Source organism: Henckelia pumila, chromosome 1, assembly GCF_033568475.1.
Source record: "Henckelia pumila isolate YLH828 chromosome 1, ASM3356847v2, whole genome shotgun sequence".
Lineage (NCBI taxonomy): Eukaryota > Viridiplantae > Streptophyta > Magnoliopsida > Lamiales > Gesneriaceae > Henckelia > Henckelia pumila.
The window spans coordinates 129,722,719-129,746,840 of record NC_133120.1 but is presented as its reverse complement, the minus strand read 5'-3'; the positions used below and the strand labels follow the sequence as shown (position 1 = coordinate 129,746,840).

At 36.3% G+C, this 24,122-nt stretch overlaps 1 protein-coding gene across 1 annotated transcript; it reads left to right on the top strand.

Annotated features, from left to right (window-relative positions):
- The first annotated feature begins 3,813 nt into the window (after positions 1–3,813).
- LOC140873988 (uncharacterized) lies at positions 3,814–6,591 on the top strand. The gene is made up of 8 exons (XM_073277269.1): positions 3,814–3,946; positions 4,030–4,236; positions 4,399–4,473; positions 4,573–4,652; positions 4,751–5,596; positions 5,667–5,720; positions 5,900–5,971; positions 6,490–6,591. The coding sequence occupies exons 1-8, from the start codon at positions 3,814–3,816 to the stop codon at positions 6,589–6,591; spliced, it is 1,569 nt and encodes a 522-aa protein (XP_073133370.1).
- The last annotated feature ends 17,531 nt before the right edge of the window (positions 6,592–24,122 follow it).

Genomic DNA, 24,122 nt, shown 5'->3' with positions numbered 1-24,122 from the left:
AATATAAACGTTGATAATAAAATAAAATAGCTTTGAATCATAAACATGATGCTATTAACGTATATCAATCAAGTTTCACATATCCATAAACATCAATGAATTCAAGAAAAAAAAAAGATCACGCTCAATTGGCAGAACCATGCTATATATCAATCAAGTTTCACCTCCATTAAATTTTCTGCACTCAGTTTTCACTGTTTACATTCTGCACTAGATCTATTGACTTTCTTGTTCAAATTACAATTCAATGAAAAGAAACCAACCAGGATTTACATGTACAAAAAAACATAAACAGAAAGGAGTAAACTGAAAGAACAAGAAACAAAAAACCAATCAAGTGCAACAGAAAGAAAGGACAAGCTGGACCAATCAAGCTACTTTTTTTCCCTGACAAATATTCAATTCAAGTACTTATCGTAAGCTAATAATTCAAGATTCAAGCCGATTTCCAAAGCCATCGACCAATCAGCATCATAACTTACAATGCCAACAGGGGGCACGGGCACATTACTTTTGGTTCTACGGTCCAAGAAACTTAAACCGCTACCACCACTATGCAACCTGATAGGCGCCGAACCTATTATATCTTAAAATTTCTAAAATGGACAGAATACACCCAGACAAGATTCTTGTCACAAGAGATCATGACAAATGTGAGAGGAAATGGAAATCAGAAGTTCACAAATCTTGTTCAGTCTACCACATAAATCATTCGAGTTAATTTTAAAAATTTATCGACTCAAAGCAGACTAGCCACATAAAATGAAGATAATGCTCAAGGGAAGTGACGAGAATCAATTACTTTGTCAGAATTTGGAATTAAATTTTGAAGTGCTTTCAGTTTCTCGTTGATCCTACTTCTCCTCTGTCCATTATAGTCCAATCAGATAACCATGAGGTAAAATCTTCATCATAAAATCCAAACTAACACCAAGGAAAACAAACCTTTTCTAACTAATTGTGAACTTCTGCTGCTCTACTTCTCTTAGAAGAAGAAGAACGAGGTATAGCTGGATTCACTTGACCTTCAGAAGCTTCAGATCCCTACATAGCATATTGTTTTGACATAAAACAATCAAAATTCCAAACTTAAAGTGAGCAGATTACCGATAAGATTCATTAGATCCTAGAATGGAAAATGGTAGTTATCAATTGATGATATAAATGTCTAAACAATTATATATCATGTCTTTACGCGTCCAATTTAAACAATCCCATATTTAGTGCTAAAAGGGTTGGTGTCTCTGTCTCCTCCCTCCACCACCTCTCTTCACTTCTTGATTTGGACGAGGTATGATTACTTGTAACTTATTCAAATTATCAGGCATTGGTATGGCTCGGTTCGGTTAATTTTAATCCATGCTTTTCTCCAGAACTGCACATTTTACTTCTGAAGAACACCATTATGCGAAAAAAAAAATGAAACTGCAATTTCCATCTTTAAAAAAAATTGATAAATATGCGAAAAAAGAATTAATACAATACTATTCTACGACCATCATTGCTCTTGAAATAAAAGAGGTTGAGAGAGATAATCTTGACTACCAAAGACTTAAAAAAAAAAAACATTACAAAAATTATACATAAGAAAATTCAACCAAAATCTAGAATCTGACATATGAATTCGGTATCACACAATATCTTCCTAAAAGTAGAGAGAGGCCTAGAGCACAACAAGAATCCGACATAAATTGAGACGATTGTATTATGATCTGTTCTCCTAAAGTTTCAAAATCTGTTTTAGAATAATTCTCAACATGTTGGACATTATTTACATGCTAGAGAGTCATTCGAAAAAGCTCGTTAATTACTCAAAACACTTGTCTTTAAAAGGGTGGAAATTTGATTGGAAAAGGCAACTGAGATTCAAATTTCATAATCCTCAGAACAAAATTGAGGATAAAAAATCAAACAATTCGTGTAATGGAGATAGTAGTAACTAATTTCGTAAGAAGAATTGAGAGAACGGGGCCCACACGGCCGGCACCCACGATCAAGACTGGCAAGATTCGATCTTCGGCGTTGATTCTGCTAGAAATCCCCAACCTAAAAAATCCCTACATTGATTAATCCACAAATCTTGAATATTTGTTCAAGAAAGATAATAAACATCATCGTGTTTGGGGGCAGCTGAGGTGAGAGGCGCCCAGTAAGAAGAAGAAACGAGAAAAGAGAGCAAGCGGAGAGGAGATTTCGAATGAGCCGATATAAGAAAGGGTTGAATTCCCCTAATTTTAAGGCATAAATCGGGGTAATAGCATTTTGATCCCTTATGAAACATCAAAAGAGCATGAAACCCCCTATAAAAAATTAATAAGCTAAAAACACCTTGTGTTCTTAAATCAATGGCTCACGTGCCCCATGTTAACTTTTTAGAGTTTATAATAATATTTAATTTTGTGAAGACTTTTTTGCCCTTAATTAAAATATAACCAAATAAACTATTATTTCTCACCCATCGTTCTAGACACCTTTGATCGTGAAGCTTGAATAGAAAATGAAAGAATACCTAATCCCCAATCAATGTGACTGCAATCGCTAATTTTTGGCGTTATTACTCCCAAATCGGTACATTTTCGTGTTCTATTTCTCTTACACTGCATGGATCTTTCCATTAATTTCGATGTATGGTATGGAGGTGAGTTTCGGGTTAATCGGAAGAGCATGTATCCGAAAATAATTTATGTTGGAGGGGTTAAGCACGAGTTTAAAAAAATTGAACTTCGATAGGTTTAATTTTATGGATTTACATGCTCTGTACAAGTTGTGTGGTGGAAATAGGCTGAATGTTAAGTTTTTTTTATAGAATTCCTGGTGTAGTGATCAAACACGGTTTGGTACGTATTTATGGAGATTTGGAAGTGGCAAATATGTATTCATTGTATAAGGATTCAGACTTAGTAACCATATGGATTGAAGAGACAATGGCAGAACTTGAAATGGTGTTAGATCCATTGGAAAATATTGTACCAGTTGAGGAATTTGTTAAATCTGGTCCCATGGGTTATATTGAATATACAAAGGATGTTCACAACAAAGAAGCTTCACCTGTTCATTTAGAGTTTGACAATCCAGAGTTGGAGGATGATTATGTACCCTAAGATCCTAAAATTCCAGCTTCTGCTCTAGAAATTGAGAATGAATTTTATATAGAAGTTCCAGCCTCTAAACAGGTACTTGATAATGAATGTAATCCCAAAATTCCAGCCTCTAACCAAGTACCTGAGAATGAAAGTGACCAAACTAATTTTGAACATCATGTTTCTAAACCAATACATGAGCATCAAACTGATACAAACACTTTTGAAATATTTGATTGTTTTGGTCCTGTCTTTTCTGAAGTTGATCCTTCTTACCAACATTTGAATCAAGAAATTCCCTCATTTGATGATCATTTTGATAGTAATCATCATACTCTTCCTTTCCAAAATCCAAACCCTCATGACCTTGATCCTACTAATGTTTTTTGTGGTTCACATGATGGCATTTTAGATTCTAGTGAATTTGATGATTCATCAGATGAAAATTATTCAGCTGCATCATCTAAAGGAGGTTTGAAGGATGTTAAATCCAGCAGTGATGAAGATATTTTTGTTGAAAGTTTGAATACTGAGGGTGATGAAATTTCAAAGAAGAACAAATTGAGAAATGACTAAAAGAGAAAGAGTAAAGTAGGTGAAAAGAGGAAAAAAAAAAGTGAAACCAGGGCTGACTTTGAATGGTGCAGTGAGGCAGATGATGAAATGATGATCTAAGTATGAAAGGATCTGATGAAGAGGGGCCAGGCATCCCACTTTCAAAGATGGATAAGATATGAAGAATTTTTCACTTGTTGTAGGCATGAAATTCAAGAGTGCAAAAGAATTTAGGGAGGTTTTGAGAGATCATAGTGTTAGACATGGTTATGAATTAGTGTTGAAGAAAAATGAAAGGACTAGGATAACAGGTGAGTGCAACAATGGTTGTAATTGGAGGATTCATGCGTCTTTGGTCAGGGTGGACCAATATTTCAAATCAAAACTATATCAGGTGAACACAATTGTGCTAGAAGTAATGAGAACAAGCTTGCAAATTATAGATATTTGGGTAAAATAATTGAGAAGATTATTAGATATAATTGTGCCATAAAGATTGACCAGATGAAAAACTTGATAAAGACGAAATGTGGAGTTGATGTGAGCAAATGGAAAGTGATAAGAGCTAAAAAGGCTGTTGTCCAAAAGATTCGAGGGGTGGGTCAGAAGTTTACAGTACCATCATCTATGGGATTATTGTGAGACAGTGAGAAACTATAACCCAGGAAGTTCTATTTTCCTCAAGAAGAAAGAGGATTTTGAGCCCCAACGTTTGATAAGCTTTATTTTAGCTTGAATGCAATGAAATGTTCATTTTTAGCAGGTTGTAGGCCAATTATTGGTCTAGATGGTTGTTTTTTGAAAAAAACACACGATGGACAGCTATTGGCAGCTGTGGGTAGGGATGGGAATGATAATATGGTGCCCATAGCCTTCGCAGTAGTATAAGTTGAGAACAGAGAGAATTGGACATGGTTTTTTCATATTCTTTTGGAAGATATTGGAGGAATGGGAGAAGATAAATGGACTTTCATCTCAGATAGACAGAAGGGACTAATAGAAGCATTGAAAGAACTTGTACCTGATTGTGAGCATAGATATTGCTTGAGGCATATGTATCAAAACTTCAAAAAAAAAAATTCAAAAGCTTAGAGTTAAAAGACTTATTTTGGAAGGCTGCTACAACAGGAAACAAAAATCAGTTTGAGGAGCATTTGAAGAAAATTGCACAAGTGGATCCTAAGTTGAATGAAAGCCAAGAGACAGCATGTGAATGGCTGAAGAAAATTCCTCCAGTTCATTGGGCTAGAAGCCATTTCTCTTCACAATGTTTGTCTGACTGTGTGGTCAATAATTTTTCAGAATCATTCAATAGTTACATCATAGATGCAAGGGACAAGCCTATCATAACAATGCTGGAGTGTTTGAGAAACAAGTTGATGAAGAGAATTCAAGTGAAAAAGGCTGGTATGGAAAAATACATTGGTCAAATATGTCCTAACATATTGAAAAAGATTAACAAGAATCAAAAGTTTTCCAGAAAAGTTTTTGCCATATATTCAGGTGAACATGAGTATCAAATTCAGTGTTTGTCAGTCCATGGAGTTTTAACACAACATGTGGTTGATTTGGTGAAAAAGACTTGTACATGTGGGATGTTCCAGTTATGTGCCTATCCGTGTTCACATGCATGCACTCCTATTGGTCATAATAGGGTGAAGTTGGAAGATTTTGTACACAAATGTTATAGCAAGGATGAATATTTAAAGGTGTACTCGCACATCATACATGATGTTCCAGGAGAAAGTGATTATTTCAAAACACCTTATCAACAACTGAATGCACCAATTTACAAGAGCAAAAAGGGCAGACCGCAAAGAATGAGAAGGAGACAAGCTGATGAGGAAACTAGTGTTTCTACAAGAAGGGGTATAACTCATACATGTTCAAGGTGTTTGGAGCAATTTCATAACAAGGCAACTTGTAAAAATCCAATAAATCCAAGATTCAAATATTTTAAGGTAGGTTCATATATACATTTCAATCACACTTTCATAAAATTGAATTATTTTGATAGAAACTTCATTGCAGGGTACTAATGAAGAAGCCGGTGGACAATGTGGGAATCCTGAAACAAATGCACAAGTTGTGCATGCTAGGTCCCAATAAAGAGCAACAACTGCTAGGCCTCCAAACAAAGCACCTAAAAAAAATCAAAAAAAGCTCCTAGGACAGATGTGAGCCTAAATATTTTAAGGACCTTCATATATACATTTCAATCGCATATTTATAATCGAATTATTTTGATAATAACTTCAATATAGGGGCTTAATCAAGAAGCACACACACAAGGTGGTGGGCCACCAAACAAAGCAACAACTGATGCTATTGTCAGGGTGAGACTTATAATCTATTATAAACCGTTGTGGTTGTTAGTATTATTATAATTATTATAAATAAATACATCAACTATAGCATGATTAGAATTTAGACCCCTGGCTTGTATTATTATATTGGGTGAACCTATATTCATTGAACAAACACTCTATTTTCTGTCCACTTTCTATTTCTGCCATCCTACTTATAAATTTTCCCATTTATTTTCCTAATTATTATTATATATTTCTCAAGTCATTAATCCTCGGTTGCTAATTATTCATTTCTGTTTTCAACATATAACATTTATTTTCACTTAGTATATATATAATATATATACTTGAGAGACATCCAACTAACTAATTATTGAATAACTATGATTGTTTGATTAAATTAGCTATTAATGAGTGGACTTGGGTATATATAATTAAAAAAAATTAATATTGATTTTTTTTTTTGAATTGTGGAGTAAGTGAGATTAACTTGAAAGAAGCAAGCATTATTGAAGAAATTAATGATGCAGCTGTTTGCTAGCTAGCTAGTTGGGCAAGGAATTGAAGCTGGAAATATGGAGCTACCTTATAATATGGAGCTGAGCGACTGGGGATGCAACAGCCAAAGCTACAACCAGTGCAAATGAAAAGATCACTTCTTCAAGTCAAGGGACACGTTCAAGTTCAAATGCATGTGCTGCAAAGACCACTTCTTCCAGTGCAGCTGCAAATACCACTTCTTTGACGTTGGAAAGATAGGGGTTGTAGGCTACAAGTGACTCCAATTTTGTATTTTGTGTCCGACCTCGATGTATTTTGTCAAGGACCTTTGATGTTTGTTAGGTGATTTAAACAAATTCTAGCCTAATTTTAATGATTTTGGAATATGAAACTCAAGATTTTGGAATTGTATAAAACACAGTATCTGGTATGTTTGTTTGAATGATTCCAACATCAGTTTAAGTGTTTCTTATTGTTGAATCATTTCCTTAATAGTATTTATTGTCTTGTGCTTAAAATTCAAATGAGTAAAATTTTTAAATAACTTAAACTAACACTAAAATCAAAGCATTCATATCCCAAATGATAGAAGTTGCAATTCATATTTTAACATTGAGTTACAACATAAGAAAACACACACTAACTCCAACTACATCAAAATGAAGCATATTCTCTTGCTTTTATAGTTTTACTTCAACAAGAGAACAACAAGCACTAGGAAAAGAAAAAAACAAGCAACTCACGAAACATGAACGTAACCAGCTTCAATTGCACCATTATTACTTCCTCGCATAGTGGACATAACCTCTTCTTCATGGGGTTTATCTCGACTGTTAACACCACCATGAAAGCTATAACTCGGACCTCTAAAATCACCATGAGATTCATCTTCTTCTCTATTTGGAAGCAAACTATAATCTTCCGTGTGACACCAACGAAAGAACCCACAGTGGTTCGTCGAGCAACAATAGTACAACAAGCCCTTAGTTTTCTTCTTCTCGGAAAACACAACCCTAATGTCAGCCCTAATGTTGCAAGAACAAACTGGAGGAGTTGGATACCTTACATCTAAACGATCGGAAATGGCCGATTTTCTGCCCCTTTGAGAAGACTCCATTAAAGTACTTCAAAGAACCAAGCAATTGAAAAATGAAAGAAATAAGAAAATATCCATGTTTTAATCTAAAAGTAAAGGGAATTTACGGTAACTGAGATTTATAACTCTTGAAAAGACCAAAAATACTCACATTCATGGCGCGTGAAGTTTATTTCCTCGACTTAGGAGGTTGTGAGCCGTTGATTTAAGAACACAAGGTGTTTTTAGCTTATTAATGTTTTATAGGGGGTTTTATGCTCTTTTGATGTTTCACAAGGGGTCAAAATGCTATTAGCCCGCATAAATCAGTCGGTCAAATAAACATATTTAAGATATCAAATCCATAGGCTAGCCAAATAGATGTAGTGGATTTGGCCTGTGGCCCAAATCCACTATTCCAGCAGGGCCTAAGATTTTCATTCCGGAAGACTATATTTTAAATAAAAAAATTTATTGATAAAAAAACTGACGAGTGAAGATAACTGTTGTATATTATGTTAATCTTTTATTTTCTTAGTTTATATATTTTAAAATTTATTTATATTTTTTTAGATATCAACCTTATTAATAATGGCAGAAAAATTAAATCATAATTGTTAATATGACTATTCTTCAAATTTAATTGAAAAGATTATAGAATATTTTAATAATTAAATTTTGATTTTAAAAAACAGTTGTGTAAAAAATTTATAAATGATTGAATATTTATCTTTTGAGTTACGTGAAGAAAAAATTATTTAATATTTATATTATTTTCATAAAATAAGGTATAATTTGTAAAATTTAACTAATATTCATTTCTAATTATATTGCAAAAAAATTAAAAAAAAAGAATTCGTCCATTATTTCATGTAGTGAAGACCAATATGTAAATTAGAATATTTTACATAGATATTTGTCCATTTAATCAATTTAAATTTAAGCTAGACCACCAATTTTTTTTATTAAAAAAATCCCTAAAATTCATTGATTTGATCATTTCATAAACAAACATTTATATAGAAATCCCAATAAAATTTCTAATTCTTGATTTTGCAATTAAATATTAGCAAAAACAACAGGCACAAAAAATTCACAACTTTAACTACAAAATACATATAATCTATAATCCACGCAAGAAATACAAGATCATTCATACATGTAAATGATCATCATAATCCATAATCTACTCCAAAAAAATAGTCCATCACTCATCAGATAGTTGAACAAAGTAACTAAAACCTAAAGAATTCATAAAGTAAGAAGTTCAATAAAGTCAGTGTCATTTAAATCTCATCAATCATCACATCATCCATATCAAATTCTTCTCCTCCATCTCCTTTCTATTCATAAATATCCTCTAGAGCATTTGATTCATTCTTCGACAATGTTGCTTTAATACTTGTATTGTCTTCATTACCGTTATCTACATATAAAACACAAAGATGAAGATGGTTAGAAATTAAAATAACACAAACTAATATATAAACTAATTCAAGCACATAATTAAAAATTTGTAAACAAAATCACCAATGGCATAGCCATATAACCTATTTTGAGTGAAAATAAGAACTTGTACTTTTTCAGGAAGAGTGCAAATTCTATACTTGGTATACACACGAACACCAATGAAAAAAGTTGATTCTGATGCAATAATAGATATAGGAATAACGATTTTGTCTATGCTGCCCCATTCGGACAGTCCGAATGAGGATCTAACGGTCCATTTTTTTGCATTTAAGATGTTCACATGAACATTTCAAATGCAAAAAACAAGAGCTGTTGGATGCAACAAATGAGCAGTGTCCATGTGCTAGCATAGACATACCCAAGAATAACCAAACAATATATGGCATTAGTGAAAGGGTCTGATACCAATGCTTTTGATTCTTCCAATGCTTCAAAACATCCAAATCTTGACAATATATAATTCAAGTTTTGGCTTCTCCAAATAAAGATCAAATTGATATTTTTTAGTTGTTGTGTTGTTTGGCTCTTGTATGCCATTTTCCTTACATTAATTGCATAATTAAAAAAGCCTTAAATTTGTATCTGCACAGGATGTTTGTAAAACTTTTTGAAAAAAATTATTCTCCGTATATAGTTTTTAAAAAACAATTGAGATGCATTTCTTCACGTTTTTAGAAATAATAAAAAAAATCAAAACATATTAGTTTTTTTTATTGTAAAAACATTTTTATAGAATATAGTTTTTCGAAAGGAGAATTGGAAAAAAAATCTGTATTGACAAACATATTTTGATGTTCAGTTCCAGTGTCAGGGAAATTAAGTGTTCACTTCCTGTGTAGTGACCCGCTCCGGAATCATCTAACAGAGACTTAAGCATGCAATTTAATCTTAAACATAAAACATAAACAGAGATACCGCGGAAACTTAAACAGTCTAACAACCCACTAAAATACAATCGGTAAATCACTTGTACCTAATCAGAAATAAATACAACCCTATAACCTAATCGATAAATACCGAATAAAGTTTTTAAACTAGAAACTTCTCGTGAACGTACCCCTGCTACCAAGCCTTGGTTACTGATCAACCACTAATATCGCTCTTGGTTCACCTGAAAACATGTCTCATCTAATAGGATGCCCGAGATAAAAGCAGGGACGTGGGCGCTAGCACCTAGAACACTAAGTACGAGTGATTTACCGAGATAAAAGCAGGGACGTGATGCATGCAACATGAAATAATGAATGCTCTGGTACACTATGATCAAGATCTGAAATAACATGCTCAGAAGCATAGGCACCACCAGTATGCGCACGCTGCTCCGAAGATACAGTGGGTGCCATCATACTGAACCTTGATCTTGGACCATCACCGTCCTGGGTATAAACGCACACGCTGCTCCGTCGATACAGTGTTTGTCACACGGTATCCGATCGTGCAAAGAAAACCTAGGGTTGAACGGCCCTAGAAACAACAGACTATCTCGAAAGAATACACAGGCTCAACATGATATACCAATGCCGCATATAAATCATGAACAGTAATATCATGAATCTCATTCAAGATAATAATGCAACACATAAACATGTTGCGTAGCCCGTTTCCATTTTATAAGATTAAGTGATTTTAAACATGTTAGAAAATGACATATAATTTTGAAAGTGTCAAAACATGTTCAAAGAGTCCTTATTTGGTTAAAATAAGTGGGAAATCATATTCGGAACGTCCGAAAATGATAGGGTAGGTCCCAAGGGGTCCAAAATGAGTTCGGAAGGATCAAAATAGTTCGGGCCATCCGGACCAGTTCGGGCCGTCCGAACTTAGCAGAGTCCAGGTGTCAAAAGTGGCTCGGACAAGTGGCAGTTCGGAGCCTCCGAACCCACTTCGGAGCTTTCGAACCCAGTTCGGACCATCCGAACCCAGGCCTATAAAAAGGGGTCCGAGGCTCTCATTTTGGATATCCAATTTCCTATCCTCTCCCGGTAATAGCTCTATTTTAAGGGCTTTGAGACTCTTTCTTTAAGAGTTAGAGTAGAAAATAGTATTTTTATACCGGACAGTGTTCGTAGTAGCAGCCAGGTGGCGGAGCTCTGGCGAGGCATCCAGGGGTCGTATCTAGGCTATGCTCAGGCTCTGGGGCATGCGACATCAGTAGGCTGACGACGGACGAATGTATGGCTTTGGTTTCCTATAGTAAATAGAGAGTAGACTATAGTTTAATTAAGGATTTTAGATCCTGTTAGGTGATGTTTGGCATGTTAGATAATGCATGGTATTTATGCATTGTAGTGCTGCATGGTAGGCTTGGACCTAGATGGGAGCTTCTAGGATCTGCCTTAGTAAGGTACATAAGTATTATTCGAGATATCCAGATTGAGTATGCATGTATTATGTATTTGCATGGATTATGTGATTGCATGTTTTATATGCCTTTATATATAGCATGTCATGACTGTATGTTGCATACACGAGCATATTGAGCCTTTACCTTAGAGGTATCCTATAATAGGGTGCTCACGCTACGAGTTTGTGGATGGTTGGATACGTAAATCTTGTGTCAGGTCACCGTGATGGTTGGACACATGTACTAGTATCAGGTCACCATTATCCACTGGGTATATGAGCCACCTCCTGAGGCGACGGTGCAGCGTGCTATATACCCTGGGCCCAGTCTATGAGCTAGTTTTTTGACCTGAGTGTCTTGGTACCCAGTTCATTTGCATTCATGCACATATAATAATGTATAATCATACTCTCGTACTGAGCATGTTAGGATCACTTTTGGTTATTTTCTGTTGGCTGGATGCCCTATTCCATGGGGCAGTTGCAGGTAGTTCTCCCGGAGATAGGGAGGTTAGGTGGTGGCCAAGGCTGGATAGCAGGGTTGACCACTAGGTTTTGCTTACCTGGTATTTGATTTCTTTTAATTCCGCAGTTACTCTGATTAAGTTTATTTTATTGATTAATTGCATGTTTAAGTTCTGATTAGTAGGTGATCACGGCGCGAGTCACTACACATGCATATTCATCTGGCTATCTCAGTCAGTACTTACGTACCTCAACTATTGGTCTAGCAAAACAACTATATACAATCCAAGCCTAAAAGGCACGATAATATCTTATCACCAATACTAGGGGTGGCAAATATTCCCGAAATCCCGACCCTTCCCGAATCCCATCCCATTCCCGTCCCAAAAAAATCCCAACTGAAATTTTCTCGACCCGAACTTTCGGGATTTTTCACATCCCGATTAATATCGGGAGAGGGATCGGGAATAAAACCTTATCCCGACGGGATTCCCGACCCGTCTCGAAATAATATAATAATATATTTTATTAATAATTTTATTAGTATAATAAGCTAAATATTATTAGGTTTTAACTCATATAACACTTAATTCTGAACTTAATTCGCATAATTTTATTGTTGGAACGATCAAATTGTAAAATCACGAAATGACATTTTATTTAATAATTATATCCGAACGTTTTATTAATAATTATCCGATACATTTTTCTCTTAATAAAACCTTGAAACATTATCCGGATTATTTTAATAATATATGTTTTAAGTTGAATATTTCTTTTTATTTATAAATATAAGTTTCTAAATATAGTATAATAATCATATTTTTTTATTTTTTGAACGAAATCTTGAATTTGAAAAAAAAATCGAGATTTTCTCTCCCTACCCGACGGGATCCCGAACATTCCGGATTCCGAATAGTCGGGTTCCGAAATGTTTTGGGTACAGGATCAGGAGAAAAAAAATTTTCCCGATTCTTTTCGAAACGGGAGTTGGGTAGGGGGTTTACGGGACGGGTCCCGACCCTATTCCACCCCTAACCAATACTTATCTAAAAACCTTGACTAGACTAATAACTACTCCCAATATCTAATAGGAGTCTAGACTTATACATGCATCTGTCTTCAGTCCATTGATGTCGAAGGTCATGACCCAATCACAGCTCCGCTGCAAGCCTCGTAGCACCTCGCTATCGCTCGGGCCTCTTTAAGACTACTAAAAAACTAAGAAGTATACACTAAACACTGAGCCATACCTCCAAACATACACTAACTATGAGGAAGTCGGCTCCTATTTATAGACCACGATCGGACCTTGGGATCGCCAATTTGGACGTTCCGAATGCTCTTCGGAGTTTCCGATCATCTGATCATGGCTTTCGATCACTGCCCAACGAACATGTGTCTATGATTGAACAATCACTGCTGTCGACAGAGTTCAGAGCTTCCGATCTGTCACCCGTCGAATCCCAAATCAAAATCCATACCCTATCTAACTGACGGACTTTGGAACTTTCTATCGTGAGTTCGGAGTTTCCAAAATCACCCTCTGCATCCAAAATACATCCACTCTTCCAAACACTTCGGAGCTTCCAAACTTCCTAGCTCTCGAGTTCGGACCTTCCGAACCACTCAAACCCTTGTAACCCACCTGACCATTTTCGGACGTCCTGAATCCGATTTTATACTTACTAAACACAAACTAGGTTTCCTTAATCATGTTTTAATCATTGTAAACATGCTTAGCTATTATAAATACTTAAAAAAATAGGGTTACTATATTCTCCCCACTTTAAGAGATTTCGTCCTCGAAATCAGGACTTGGTCAACCCTGAGAAAGTAACCACAAAAATACTTCCGAAAATTTTCTGATTAATCACTGATCTAAACCCATGAGAACTAACTGTTCTGAAGTCGGATGATAAAACACTATATTCTTTTAAGCAGAGTCTTAACAACAACCGAACATGCCTCAACTAGAACCAACACTGGAATTAAACCACGAAAATCCAAATACAATACAATTCTTATTACAGTCCCAAAAAAATAAAACAGAATCAAACCGATACAAATTCAAACAACTCAACCGTCGAACTCATCCGGAACATCGTCATCCATCCTAGGCTGCACCTGCTCTTTCCAGAATGCGTACACCTGGCCCGAAACATGAGACAGTTGACTGCCTCCACTACACCTACTCTGGGCTCTCTGCTGCATTGAAGCCTCTGATGTTCAACTAGCCTGAGATCCCATCATCGATCCCTCTCCACCATGCTTAGGACAATCTCTCTTGAAGTGATCCACACGTCCACAGATAAAGAAAGCTCATGCAGTTGCCCGACACTTCTTAGTGGGGTTCTCTCTCCCACAAAGGTCACACTGAAAATTCATCTTACCAGATTGACGAGTCTCACCAGATCCTACAGATGAAGAAGATCCGGGATTCTTGAATGACTGCCCCCTCGGTACCAACATGTACATTCGGAGTCCTACCTGCCTGTAGATACTTCCGCCTCAAGGAACTATTCTCAACATGTCTACACCGATTCACCAAGCTCTCATAAGTATTGAGATTATCGAAAATAGTCATGCGCTCATAGATATCTTGATTCAGTCCTAGCATGAACTGATCATGCTTCACAGTTTAACTCTCACTGACGTGAGGACAAAAAAGCAATAGGTCTATGAACTTTTGCTTATACTCTTCGATTTTCAGCTCCCCTTGCTTCAAACTCAAAACTTCCATCGATTTAGCCTAACGGAGTGTTGGATGAAAATGAAAGTCTGAAAATTCCTTGCGAAAATCTTCCCAAGTGACGCGCCTTTGCTTGGCCAATACAGATGCAGACGCGGATCTCCACCACTTGCGAGCCCAGACCTCCAGAATAAACTCAGTGGTCTACATATCATGCTCCTCTAAGCAATGGAAAGACCTTAAACAACGCTCCATATGCTCTAACCAATCCTCTGTAGTCTCTGGGGTCTCATTTCCAATGGCTTAGGCCCCAACTGGATAAACTTGTGCAAATCAAACCTACGACGATCATTCTCCTGTCGATGACGACGAGCTCGAGGATAAATCTAGACATCCTCATCTCCCCAACGTCCGTCACTGTCATGACTACTCTCATTGTCATGCCTAGCCATTTCTACAAAGATACAACGGAAAATAAACCCCAACAGGAAGTTCTATATAACAAAAATCTAATGCATGCTCTGATACCAATAATGTAGTGACCCGCTCTGGAATAACCTACTAACAGAGACATAAGCATGCAATTAAATCTTAAACAGAAAATATAATCAGATATACCGCAGAACTTAAACAATCTAACAACCCGACATAATACAACTGATAAATCACTGGTACGTAATCAAAAATAAAATACAACCCAATCAAATTAATAAATACCGAATAAAGTCTTTAAACTAGAAACCTCTTCTGACCCCTGCTACCAAACCCTGGTCACTAATCAACCAATGATATCGCTCTTGGTCAACCTTCAAACATGTCCCATCGAAAATGGGATGTCCGAGATAAAAGAAAGTGTTGGGTTGTGAAACACAATCAATCTTGATTTTGATGATAACAAAACTTGTTATTGTGTTTCTAACATATTTAATCAAGTGTTGTAGATAGTAGATCAAAGTTGGAAAGTTTGAGCTGGAAATCAAGTTACTCAAGCTGGCACAGTTCAGTAAATCGATCATATCTCATAGCTCGGTGATCCAAAAGACTTGTGGATAAAAGGTTTGGAAATCTTACTCAAATATCTAAAAGTCATATCTCAGGTTAGATGAGTTAATTCGGACGTTATCAAGGCGAAATGGTGGTCTCAACATCGAGCTGGATGCAAAGCATATCGAAGTTACAGCAACCAGATCAAACAGACCAGTCCTGGTATTTTGGCCATAACTTGCAGCTCGCTTATTCAAAAGGTATGATTCAGTATGCGTTACGAAGCTAAGACAATTATCTACAAATCATCTTCAAGCATATCAATCTGAATCGGAGTTTAAGAAGCAGATAAAGAACAATTAATTTTCGAGATCTGCACAGAAATTCTGAAGAACAGAATTTCTGACACAGCATAGTATTTCGAGTATATCTTTCACATACAAACTTGAAATTAAGCGATTCTTGATTCCGTGGAAAGCTAAGGGAAAGGTCTACAACTTTTATGTTCATAACCTTGCCCAGAAATTAGTGAATCAAGAGTTATAATCAAATGAACAGATCAGATGAAACATGGCCAAACCAGATCAAGTGAACAAGACCAGGTCGAATTTGCTCTAGCCAGATCAATTGAACAAGAACAGATCAAAGCTCGACCAGATCAAAGTCGGACCAGACCAGATCAAAACTTGACCAGACCAGATGAGTTTGACCAGATCTAATTGGTCAAACTAGTCCGATGAACAGTAAATCAGCTCGAACTCAGAAAATTGACAGCTACTCAAATATGACCGTTGCAACTTCAGAAAGTGTCCAGAAACATCCCAAACGGTCATATTATTGAATCTAACGTTCAAATCATTCTTGGAGCTTATAAATACAACACTTTGAAGATCAAACACAAGCTTGGGCATGAGATTCAAAGTGTGGGCAGCCTACATGAAGAAAAAAGCTAGAATGAGAGCAAGCCCAAGGTGTGAGGAACAAGAAGAAGATATGAGCTTTCAACGTTAAATCCTCTACACCAAATCCACTTTATAGAACACTCTTCCACATCCAAATATTGTTGAATATCATTTGAAGAGAGCTCACTCACACACATACGAGAGACATGCTTTGCAAGATTAGTTGAGTGAAAGTCTTAGCACAAAGACATTAATGATTGTGTTTGTAGTCTTGGCATAAAGACGTAAAACATTATGCGGATTGTGAGGTTGAGGTCTGCAATCGAGAGTGGCTAGGAGTTCTTGTTTAGGCATTGGATAAGTCCTAAATTGGATTGGGTTTGTACAAATGGGTTTGTATAAATCAAAGTCTTCTAATTGATCCTTCCGAGGTGGAAGAAGGGGTGACGTAGGAGATTGAGCTCCGAACATCCATAAACAAATTCATGTCTATTTGTTTATCGCATTTACATTATTATTGCCACTGTTTTAAGATGCATTGTTGAAGCATTTTATGTGTTCTTCATACACCAAAATATTGCATACAAAGTGTTTGATAAAATACTTCAACTAAACTGTTTTTATTATTTCAACTTGCATTATTTCAAATGATTTATAAAATGTTTATTGGGTTTCTACGAAGGATTATTTCGAGTGTATTTCGCTTGATTTGAAAACCAAACTCGATATAATTCATCGGTGCTCGGTTTATTTTTGAACATTTCAAAAACGAGCTATTGTAGCTCTAAAATATTTTTAAGTGTGTATTCACCCCCCTCTACACACTTATTTTCGATCCTAACAATCGGTATCAGAGCGGTTGTTCTTGAAAGAGCATTTGAAACTGATTTTGATCTTCAAAATTTCGTTTGTAATATTCTCTAACACATATATGCATAGTTGATAATTTTTGACAGCTTGCAGCGACTTTGGAAAAAATGACATAACTCATTGCTCGAGTGTCCAAATGACAAACCGCTTTTTGCATTGAAAACCAGACTCGTAGAGGATCGCAGAGGTATATAATTTTCAGCCTGGTAATGCGTGAAAAAATGCAGTTTATTCGTTGAATACAGACCATGTGCGCTGCAGCAGAAACTGGAAATGGACATAGAGTTGGTGTTTTTGTCAAAAAGCTCAAGGATGTTGCACTCATCAATAAAAGGGACTTATTACCTTGAATCAGAGCCACACATCATCAAGAAAACTTGGTACACTCATTTTAATATTGTTGGAGAACGCGGCGATCAGATCAATTAGGATTGATACCCGGTGCAGCGGAAGTTTAAAATTTTTATATGGAACAATTCCATAATGGGTATCAACCTTACGATTAAATTGTGTGTGTAAAAATTAAATAAAGATTATAAAATTTTTACCTTTAATCTCGAATCGAGATTTTGGACACCAACAGATTTCTCTGCTCTTGTTGTATATCCCTGGAACTGATGGACGAACTGTTCTTCAATCAGGTCCACGAACGGATATTTAATCCCTCTGATAGATTGCACTAGAAAATCTATCAGAAGTTTCTACGAAGAGAATTAACGAATTTGATCCGTTAAACCAGACTGTAATTCAAAATTCACAAACTGGATTTTCCCGAGTAGAGAGGGAAGGGGGGGCGGCCACTTTAGAGAGAAAATAACTAGGTTTTCGAAAATTGTGACCTGTTGTGTGTAATTTCTGTACTGCAATAACTTATTTATAATGTAGGCCACTAACAGCTTAGGGCCCATTAGTCATAAGTTCAAGCCCGACAAGCAAAGCCCGCATGTTCAGAAATTAATATAAAATTCATCGTGACTCCGATTGATAAACCGATTTCACCAATGTGCACAGAAACCATTTCTGCACCTTTTAAAGTCAAGATAAAATTTTCTGAATCCGAATTCAGTGGTTTCCAAAAATGGCCATCCCTATGTCATTTTAGGAAATCTTACTCCTCTACTCTTAAATAAGAAGTCCAACTTCTTCGTTCATTAAATTTAACTCTTTAAATTTATCTATCTCAACGGGGATTAAAAATCCATTACACTGTGTGACCCTCAATGGTTCAGGGATACAGCTAGCCGTGGGCTCACAACTCCTTGTGACTCGGAACAACAATTTCCGACTTGCCCATCGAATCATGGTAAGAGCGTCTAGCAACATCGCCCCATGATTCCCTAGGTATCACTGATAGTGCCTACAAGAACCAATAGATTTTGGTTAGCGTACAGTACGGTCCCTTCATCCATATATCCCGATCGAATCAACAACCATTGGTATATCGAGAGTCGTTCGAGATTCGATAACTATGCAATACATCTTGAAGATCAAATAGTGACATCGCATGTGCTACTAAGAAACCATTTCTTAAATCACATCATGTACTCTGGCCAGAGATTCGTCACACTAATATCTCCTCAGATCGCATAGGATATCCACACTCGCAAGTATGTGGTGAATCCTTGACAACAAAGCATCGACTCCTATATGTGTTGTAACTGTACCCAATCCCGACACCTGATGACTCCAATAGAGTCGGTAAACGAGTCAAAGCACAGTACTAGCATATAGAGTCTCAATGATGTTTCAAGTAGTAAGGACTAATGGTGTACAACCAAAACCGCGGACTATATCCACTCGATAAGTGATAACCACTTGGAAAGTCCGGATAGGGTAGTTCGATCATTCATCGTATGAATATCCATTTGCATGCTTCGAACATCTCTATGTTCCTTACCAATGAAACGTGGTACTCTGCATCGCAAATGCTAGTCTCAAACTCGAGCGATCCTTATCCTTATTATCGGACGGCTCAATCGACTAGGAACAGTTTAGAATATACAGTGACTATAAGATGTGTTTCATGATAGACATCTCCATGTTCTACCACATCTTACATACACTATAGTATATTCAAGGTCTTTATCAAAACAACAATAGTATATCACAATATAACAATATGAAGAAAGATAAAGTCATTGCCATTAATAAAAGTGTAAATAATATTAAACAAAAGATTGTTTATACAAAGAGTCATCAAAGCCCTTAGCCACAAGTTGGCTCACCGGGCACCCACTCTTTCAAATATTAGCTTTTAAAGAGCTTTTGAGTTTGATTGTCATCTTGATATTTTTTACTTGTGCTAGCATGTCTTGGATTAAGAATGTCTAGTCATTTTCCTTACAATTGTGGTTGTGCTTAGTGACTAAAGGGACGCTTAAATGCTTCATGAATATTTCAGTTGGCATATCAATCTTGATTTTGTGATGCCTACTAGTTTGAGTTAATTTGGTTCAATCTTGATGAAGTTTGCTAGTTGCTCAACTTGTTTTATTTATGTTGAAAATTTGTGTGCATTGCATATTTTCAAAAAAATGCCGTTTAGTTATCCCTCTACTTTTATCGATTTCAAAGTTTCAAAAATATAGGGGGAGAGCTAATTATAATTTTAAGGGGGAGAAAAATTTTTTGCTTAATATACACCTTTTTGATTCACACAAAAAGGGGGAGAAATATGTTAGATAAAAATAATGTTCATATTTTTATCCAAGTTTTGTGATCATCAAAAAAGGGGGAGACTGTTGGGTTGTGAAACACAAGCAATCTTGATTTTAATGATAACAAAACTTGTTATTGTGTTTCTAACATATTTAATCAAGTGTTGTAGATAGTAGATCAAAGTTGGAAAGTTTGAGCTGGAAATCAAGTTACTCAAGCTGGCACAGTTCAGTAAATCGATCATATCTCATAGCTCGGTGATCCAAATGACTTATGGTTAAAAGGGTTGGAAATCTTACTCAAATATCTACAAGTCATAGCTCAGGCCAGATGAGTTAATTCGGACGTTATCAAGGCGAAATGGTGGTCGCAACATCGAGCTGGATGCAAAGCATATCGAAGTTACAGCAACCAGATCAAACAGACCAGTCCTGGTGTTTTGGCCATAACTTACAGCTCGCTTATTCAAACGGGATTATTCAGTATGCGTTACGAAGCTAAGACAATTATCTACAAATCATCTTCAAGCAGCTCAATCTGAATCGGAGTTTAAGAAGTAGATAAAGCACGATGAAGTTTCGAGATCTGCACAGAAATTCTGAAGAACAGAATTTCTGACACAGCATAGTATTTCGAGTATATCTTTCACATAAAAACTCGAACTTAAGCGATTCTTGATTCCGTGGAAAGCCAAGGGAAAGGGCTACAACTTTCATGTTCATAACCTTGCCCAGAAATCAGTGAATCAAGAGCTATAATCAAATGAACAGATCAGATGAAACATGGCCAAACCAGATCAAGTGAACAAGACCAGGTCGAATTTGCTCTAACCAGATCAATTGAACCATAACAGATCAAAGCTCGACCAGATCAAAGTCGGACCAAACCAGATCAAAGCTTGACCAGACCAGATGAGTTTGACCAGATCGAATCGGTCAAACCAGTCCGATGAACAGTAAATCAGCTCGAACTCAGAAAATTAACAGCTACTCAAATATGACCGTTGCAACTTCAGAAAGTGTCCAGAAACATCCCAAACGGTCATATTATTGAATCTAACGTTCAAATAATTCTTGGATCTTATAAATACAACACTTTGAAGATCAAACACAAGCTTGGGCATGAGATTCAAAGTGTGGGCAGCCTACATGAAGAAAAAAGCTAGAATGAGAGCAAGCCCAAGGTGTGAGGAACAAGAAGAAGATATGAGCTTTCAACGTTAAATCCTCTACACCAAACCCACTTTATAGAACACTCTTTCACATCCAAATATTGTTGAATATCATTTGAAGAGAGCTCACTCACACACATACGAGAGACATGCTTTGCAAGATTAGTTGAGTGAAAGTCTTAGCACAAAGACATTAATGATTGTGTTTGTAGTCTTGGCATAAAGACGTAAAACATTATGCGGATTGTGAGGTTGAGGCCTGCAATCGAGAGTGGCTAGGAGTTCTTGTTTAGGCATTGGATAATTCCTAAATTGGATTGGGTTTGTACAAATGGGTTTGTATAAATCAAAGTCTTCTAGTGGATCCTTCCGAGGTGGAAGAAGGGGTGACGTAGGAGATTGAGCTCCGAACATCCATAAACAAATTCGTGTCTATTTGTTTATCGCATTTGCATTATTATTGCCACTGTTTTAAGATGCATTGTTGAAGCATTTTATGTGTTCTTCATACACCAAAATATTGCATACAAAGTGTTTGATAAAATACTTCAACTAAACTGTTTTTATTATTTCAACTTGCATTATTTCAAATGATTTATAAAATGTTTATTGGGTTTCTACGAAGGATTATTTCGAGTGTATTCCGCTTGGTTTGAAAACCAAACTCGATATAATTCATCGGTGCTCGGTTTATTTTTGAACATTTCAAGAACGAGCTATTGTAGCTCTAAAATATTTTTAAGTGTGTATTCACCCCCTCTACACACGTATTTTCGATCCTAACAGCAAGGACGTGAGTGCTAACTCCCAGAACACAAATTACGAGTACACAAGTCTATATGATGCATGCAACATGAAATAATGAATGCTATGGTAAACTGGGATCAATATATGAAATAACTTTCTCAGAATGCGCACGTTGTTCCGAAGATACAGTGGGTTTCACACATACTGAACCTCGATCTTGGACCATCAATGTCTTGGGTAGAACCGCACATGCTACTCCGCCGATATGGTGGGTGTCACATGGTACTCAATCGTACAAAGAAACCCTAGGGTTGAGGGGCCCTGGAAACAACATGTTGTCTCGAAAGAATACACATGCTCAACATGATAAGAAAATTCCGCATATAAATCATGAACAGTAATATCATGAATCTTATGCCATATAATAATGCAACACATAAACATGCATACTCACCTGACTAACTCATTCAGTACTTACGTACCTCAATTATTGGTCCAACAGAACAACTGTTAACAATCCAAGCCTACAAGGCAAGATAATATCATATCACCATTGCTTATGTTGGAATATTTCATGGTTTCGGTGTTGACAAAACAAAGAATCAAAATATCGAGGTAAACTATTTCTTTCCAAGAGCCAAACTAAAGATGTAAACTGGACATGTCTGCACCAAGACTGAAGCGCTACATAAACTTAGTTGACTTTGACCAAGAGCCTAACTGAAGTCATCAAATTGGTAAAGACAACGAGACTGATTTTATCAAGTAAACTGCATTCAGTTTAGGGGACTAAACTGAACAGTCTACCATGGTAGAGACTGAACCCACTGGTAGCGTTTATTCGTATCACGCCCAAATTAACCCAACTCAGATTAACTAAATAAACATGTAGTAGCGAGAGTAGGGATCGTTCCCACGATGAAAGTGAAATTTATTTGTGTTCTTAAAATTACTGAAAATAAATAAAAAGGTTTTTTGGATTTTGAAATTAACTAACTTAAATAAAAAGCAATTTAAAACAAATTTTATTAACTAACATTCAATATTAAGAGTATGAAAAATCAATGAATTAAACAAGTCTTGGTATCAGTCGACTATGCCCTTGAAGTTATTCACTCAATCATCGATTCTTTAAAAATAATTAATTTTCATTGAATATTCATCATTGAAAATTTAATTTCTATTTCACCTTAATTTTAGTTAATTTGACACAAGCGTTCTAAATCAACCCTTACCAATAATTTAATCCAAATACAAGCGATTAAGGTTTAAACCCAATGTAGCATTCAAACTAGTGAAATTGATAAAGCTAAACAATACAAATACAAACGGTTGTATTTAATCTAGTCAATTGTTGTTCTTACGAATTAATAAATTCACAAGCGGAAGTTAGCAGGTGTCTATAGGTATGACTCCTTATGCGGCTCTTTACGGGAGGAGATGTAGATCTCCAGTACACTGGGATGAAGTCGGGGAGAGAGTTTTACTGGGACCCGAGATAGTGCAGCAGACTGCTGATATTGTGACACAGATTCTGACCGTATAAGGACTGCTCAGAGTCGTCAGAAGAGTTATGCTGAAAGGAGACGACGAGATCTTGAGTTTTCTGTGGGTGACCATGTGTTTCTGAAAGTGTCTCCTATGAAGGGTGTGATGCACTTTGGTAGGAGAGGCAAACTTAATCCGAGGTACATTGGTCCATTCGAGATTTTGGAGAGGGTTGGCACGTTGGCCTATCGTTTGGCGCTACCACCAGGTCTTGCGGCAGTGCACAACGTGTTTCATGTGTCCATGCTTTGGAGGTACATCACGAATCCGTCGCAAGTTTTGAAATATGAGCATCTACAGTTGACGCCAGAGCTAGCATTCGAGGAGAGGCCAGTTCGTATTTTGGTTAGGGAAGAGCGGAGACTTAGGACGAGAGTCATACCGATGGTCAAGGTCCAGTGACTGAATCACTCTGAGGAGGAAGCTACTGTGAGACTGAGGCCGACATGAGAACTCGCTAACGGAGTTGTTTGGGTAAGTACCTTAATTTCGAGGACGAAATTCAATTTAAAAGGGGGGAGAATTATAACACCCGGAATTTTTCCTACGTAAATCCGCATGCATAATTAGAAAATTAATTATTTAAAAATTTAGAATTTGGGTTAAATGATATTTATGTGATATTATGTGAATTATGTGCATGATTTAAAGTTTATTTTAGCATTTAACCCGCCATTATTGAATTTTTAGATTTTTGAGTAAATTATTTATTAAATCTCGTAGACGGGATCATGGACAAACGAGATATTGGA

Excerpts from the sequence above, each read along its gene's own strand:
- LOC140873988 (XM_073277269.1), top strand. The coding sequence starts at position 3,814 with ATGAAGAATTTTTCACTTGTTGTAGGCATGAAATTCAAGAGTGCAAAA. Across the intron at positions 4,474-4,572 it reads ACAGCTATTGGCAGCTGTGG|ATATTGGAGGAATGGGAGAA; the intron begins GTAGGGATGGGA and ends TTCTTTTGGAAG. Across the intron at positions 5,597-5,666 it reads CAAGATTCAAATATTTTAAG|GGTACTAATGAAGAAGCCGG; the intron begins GTAGGTTCATAT and ends ACTTCATTGCAG.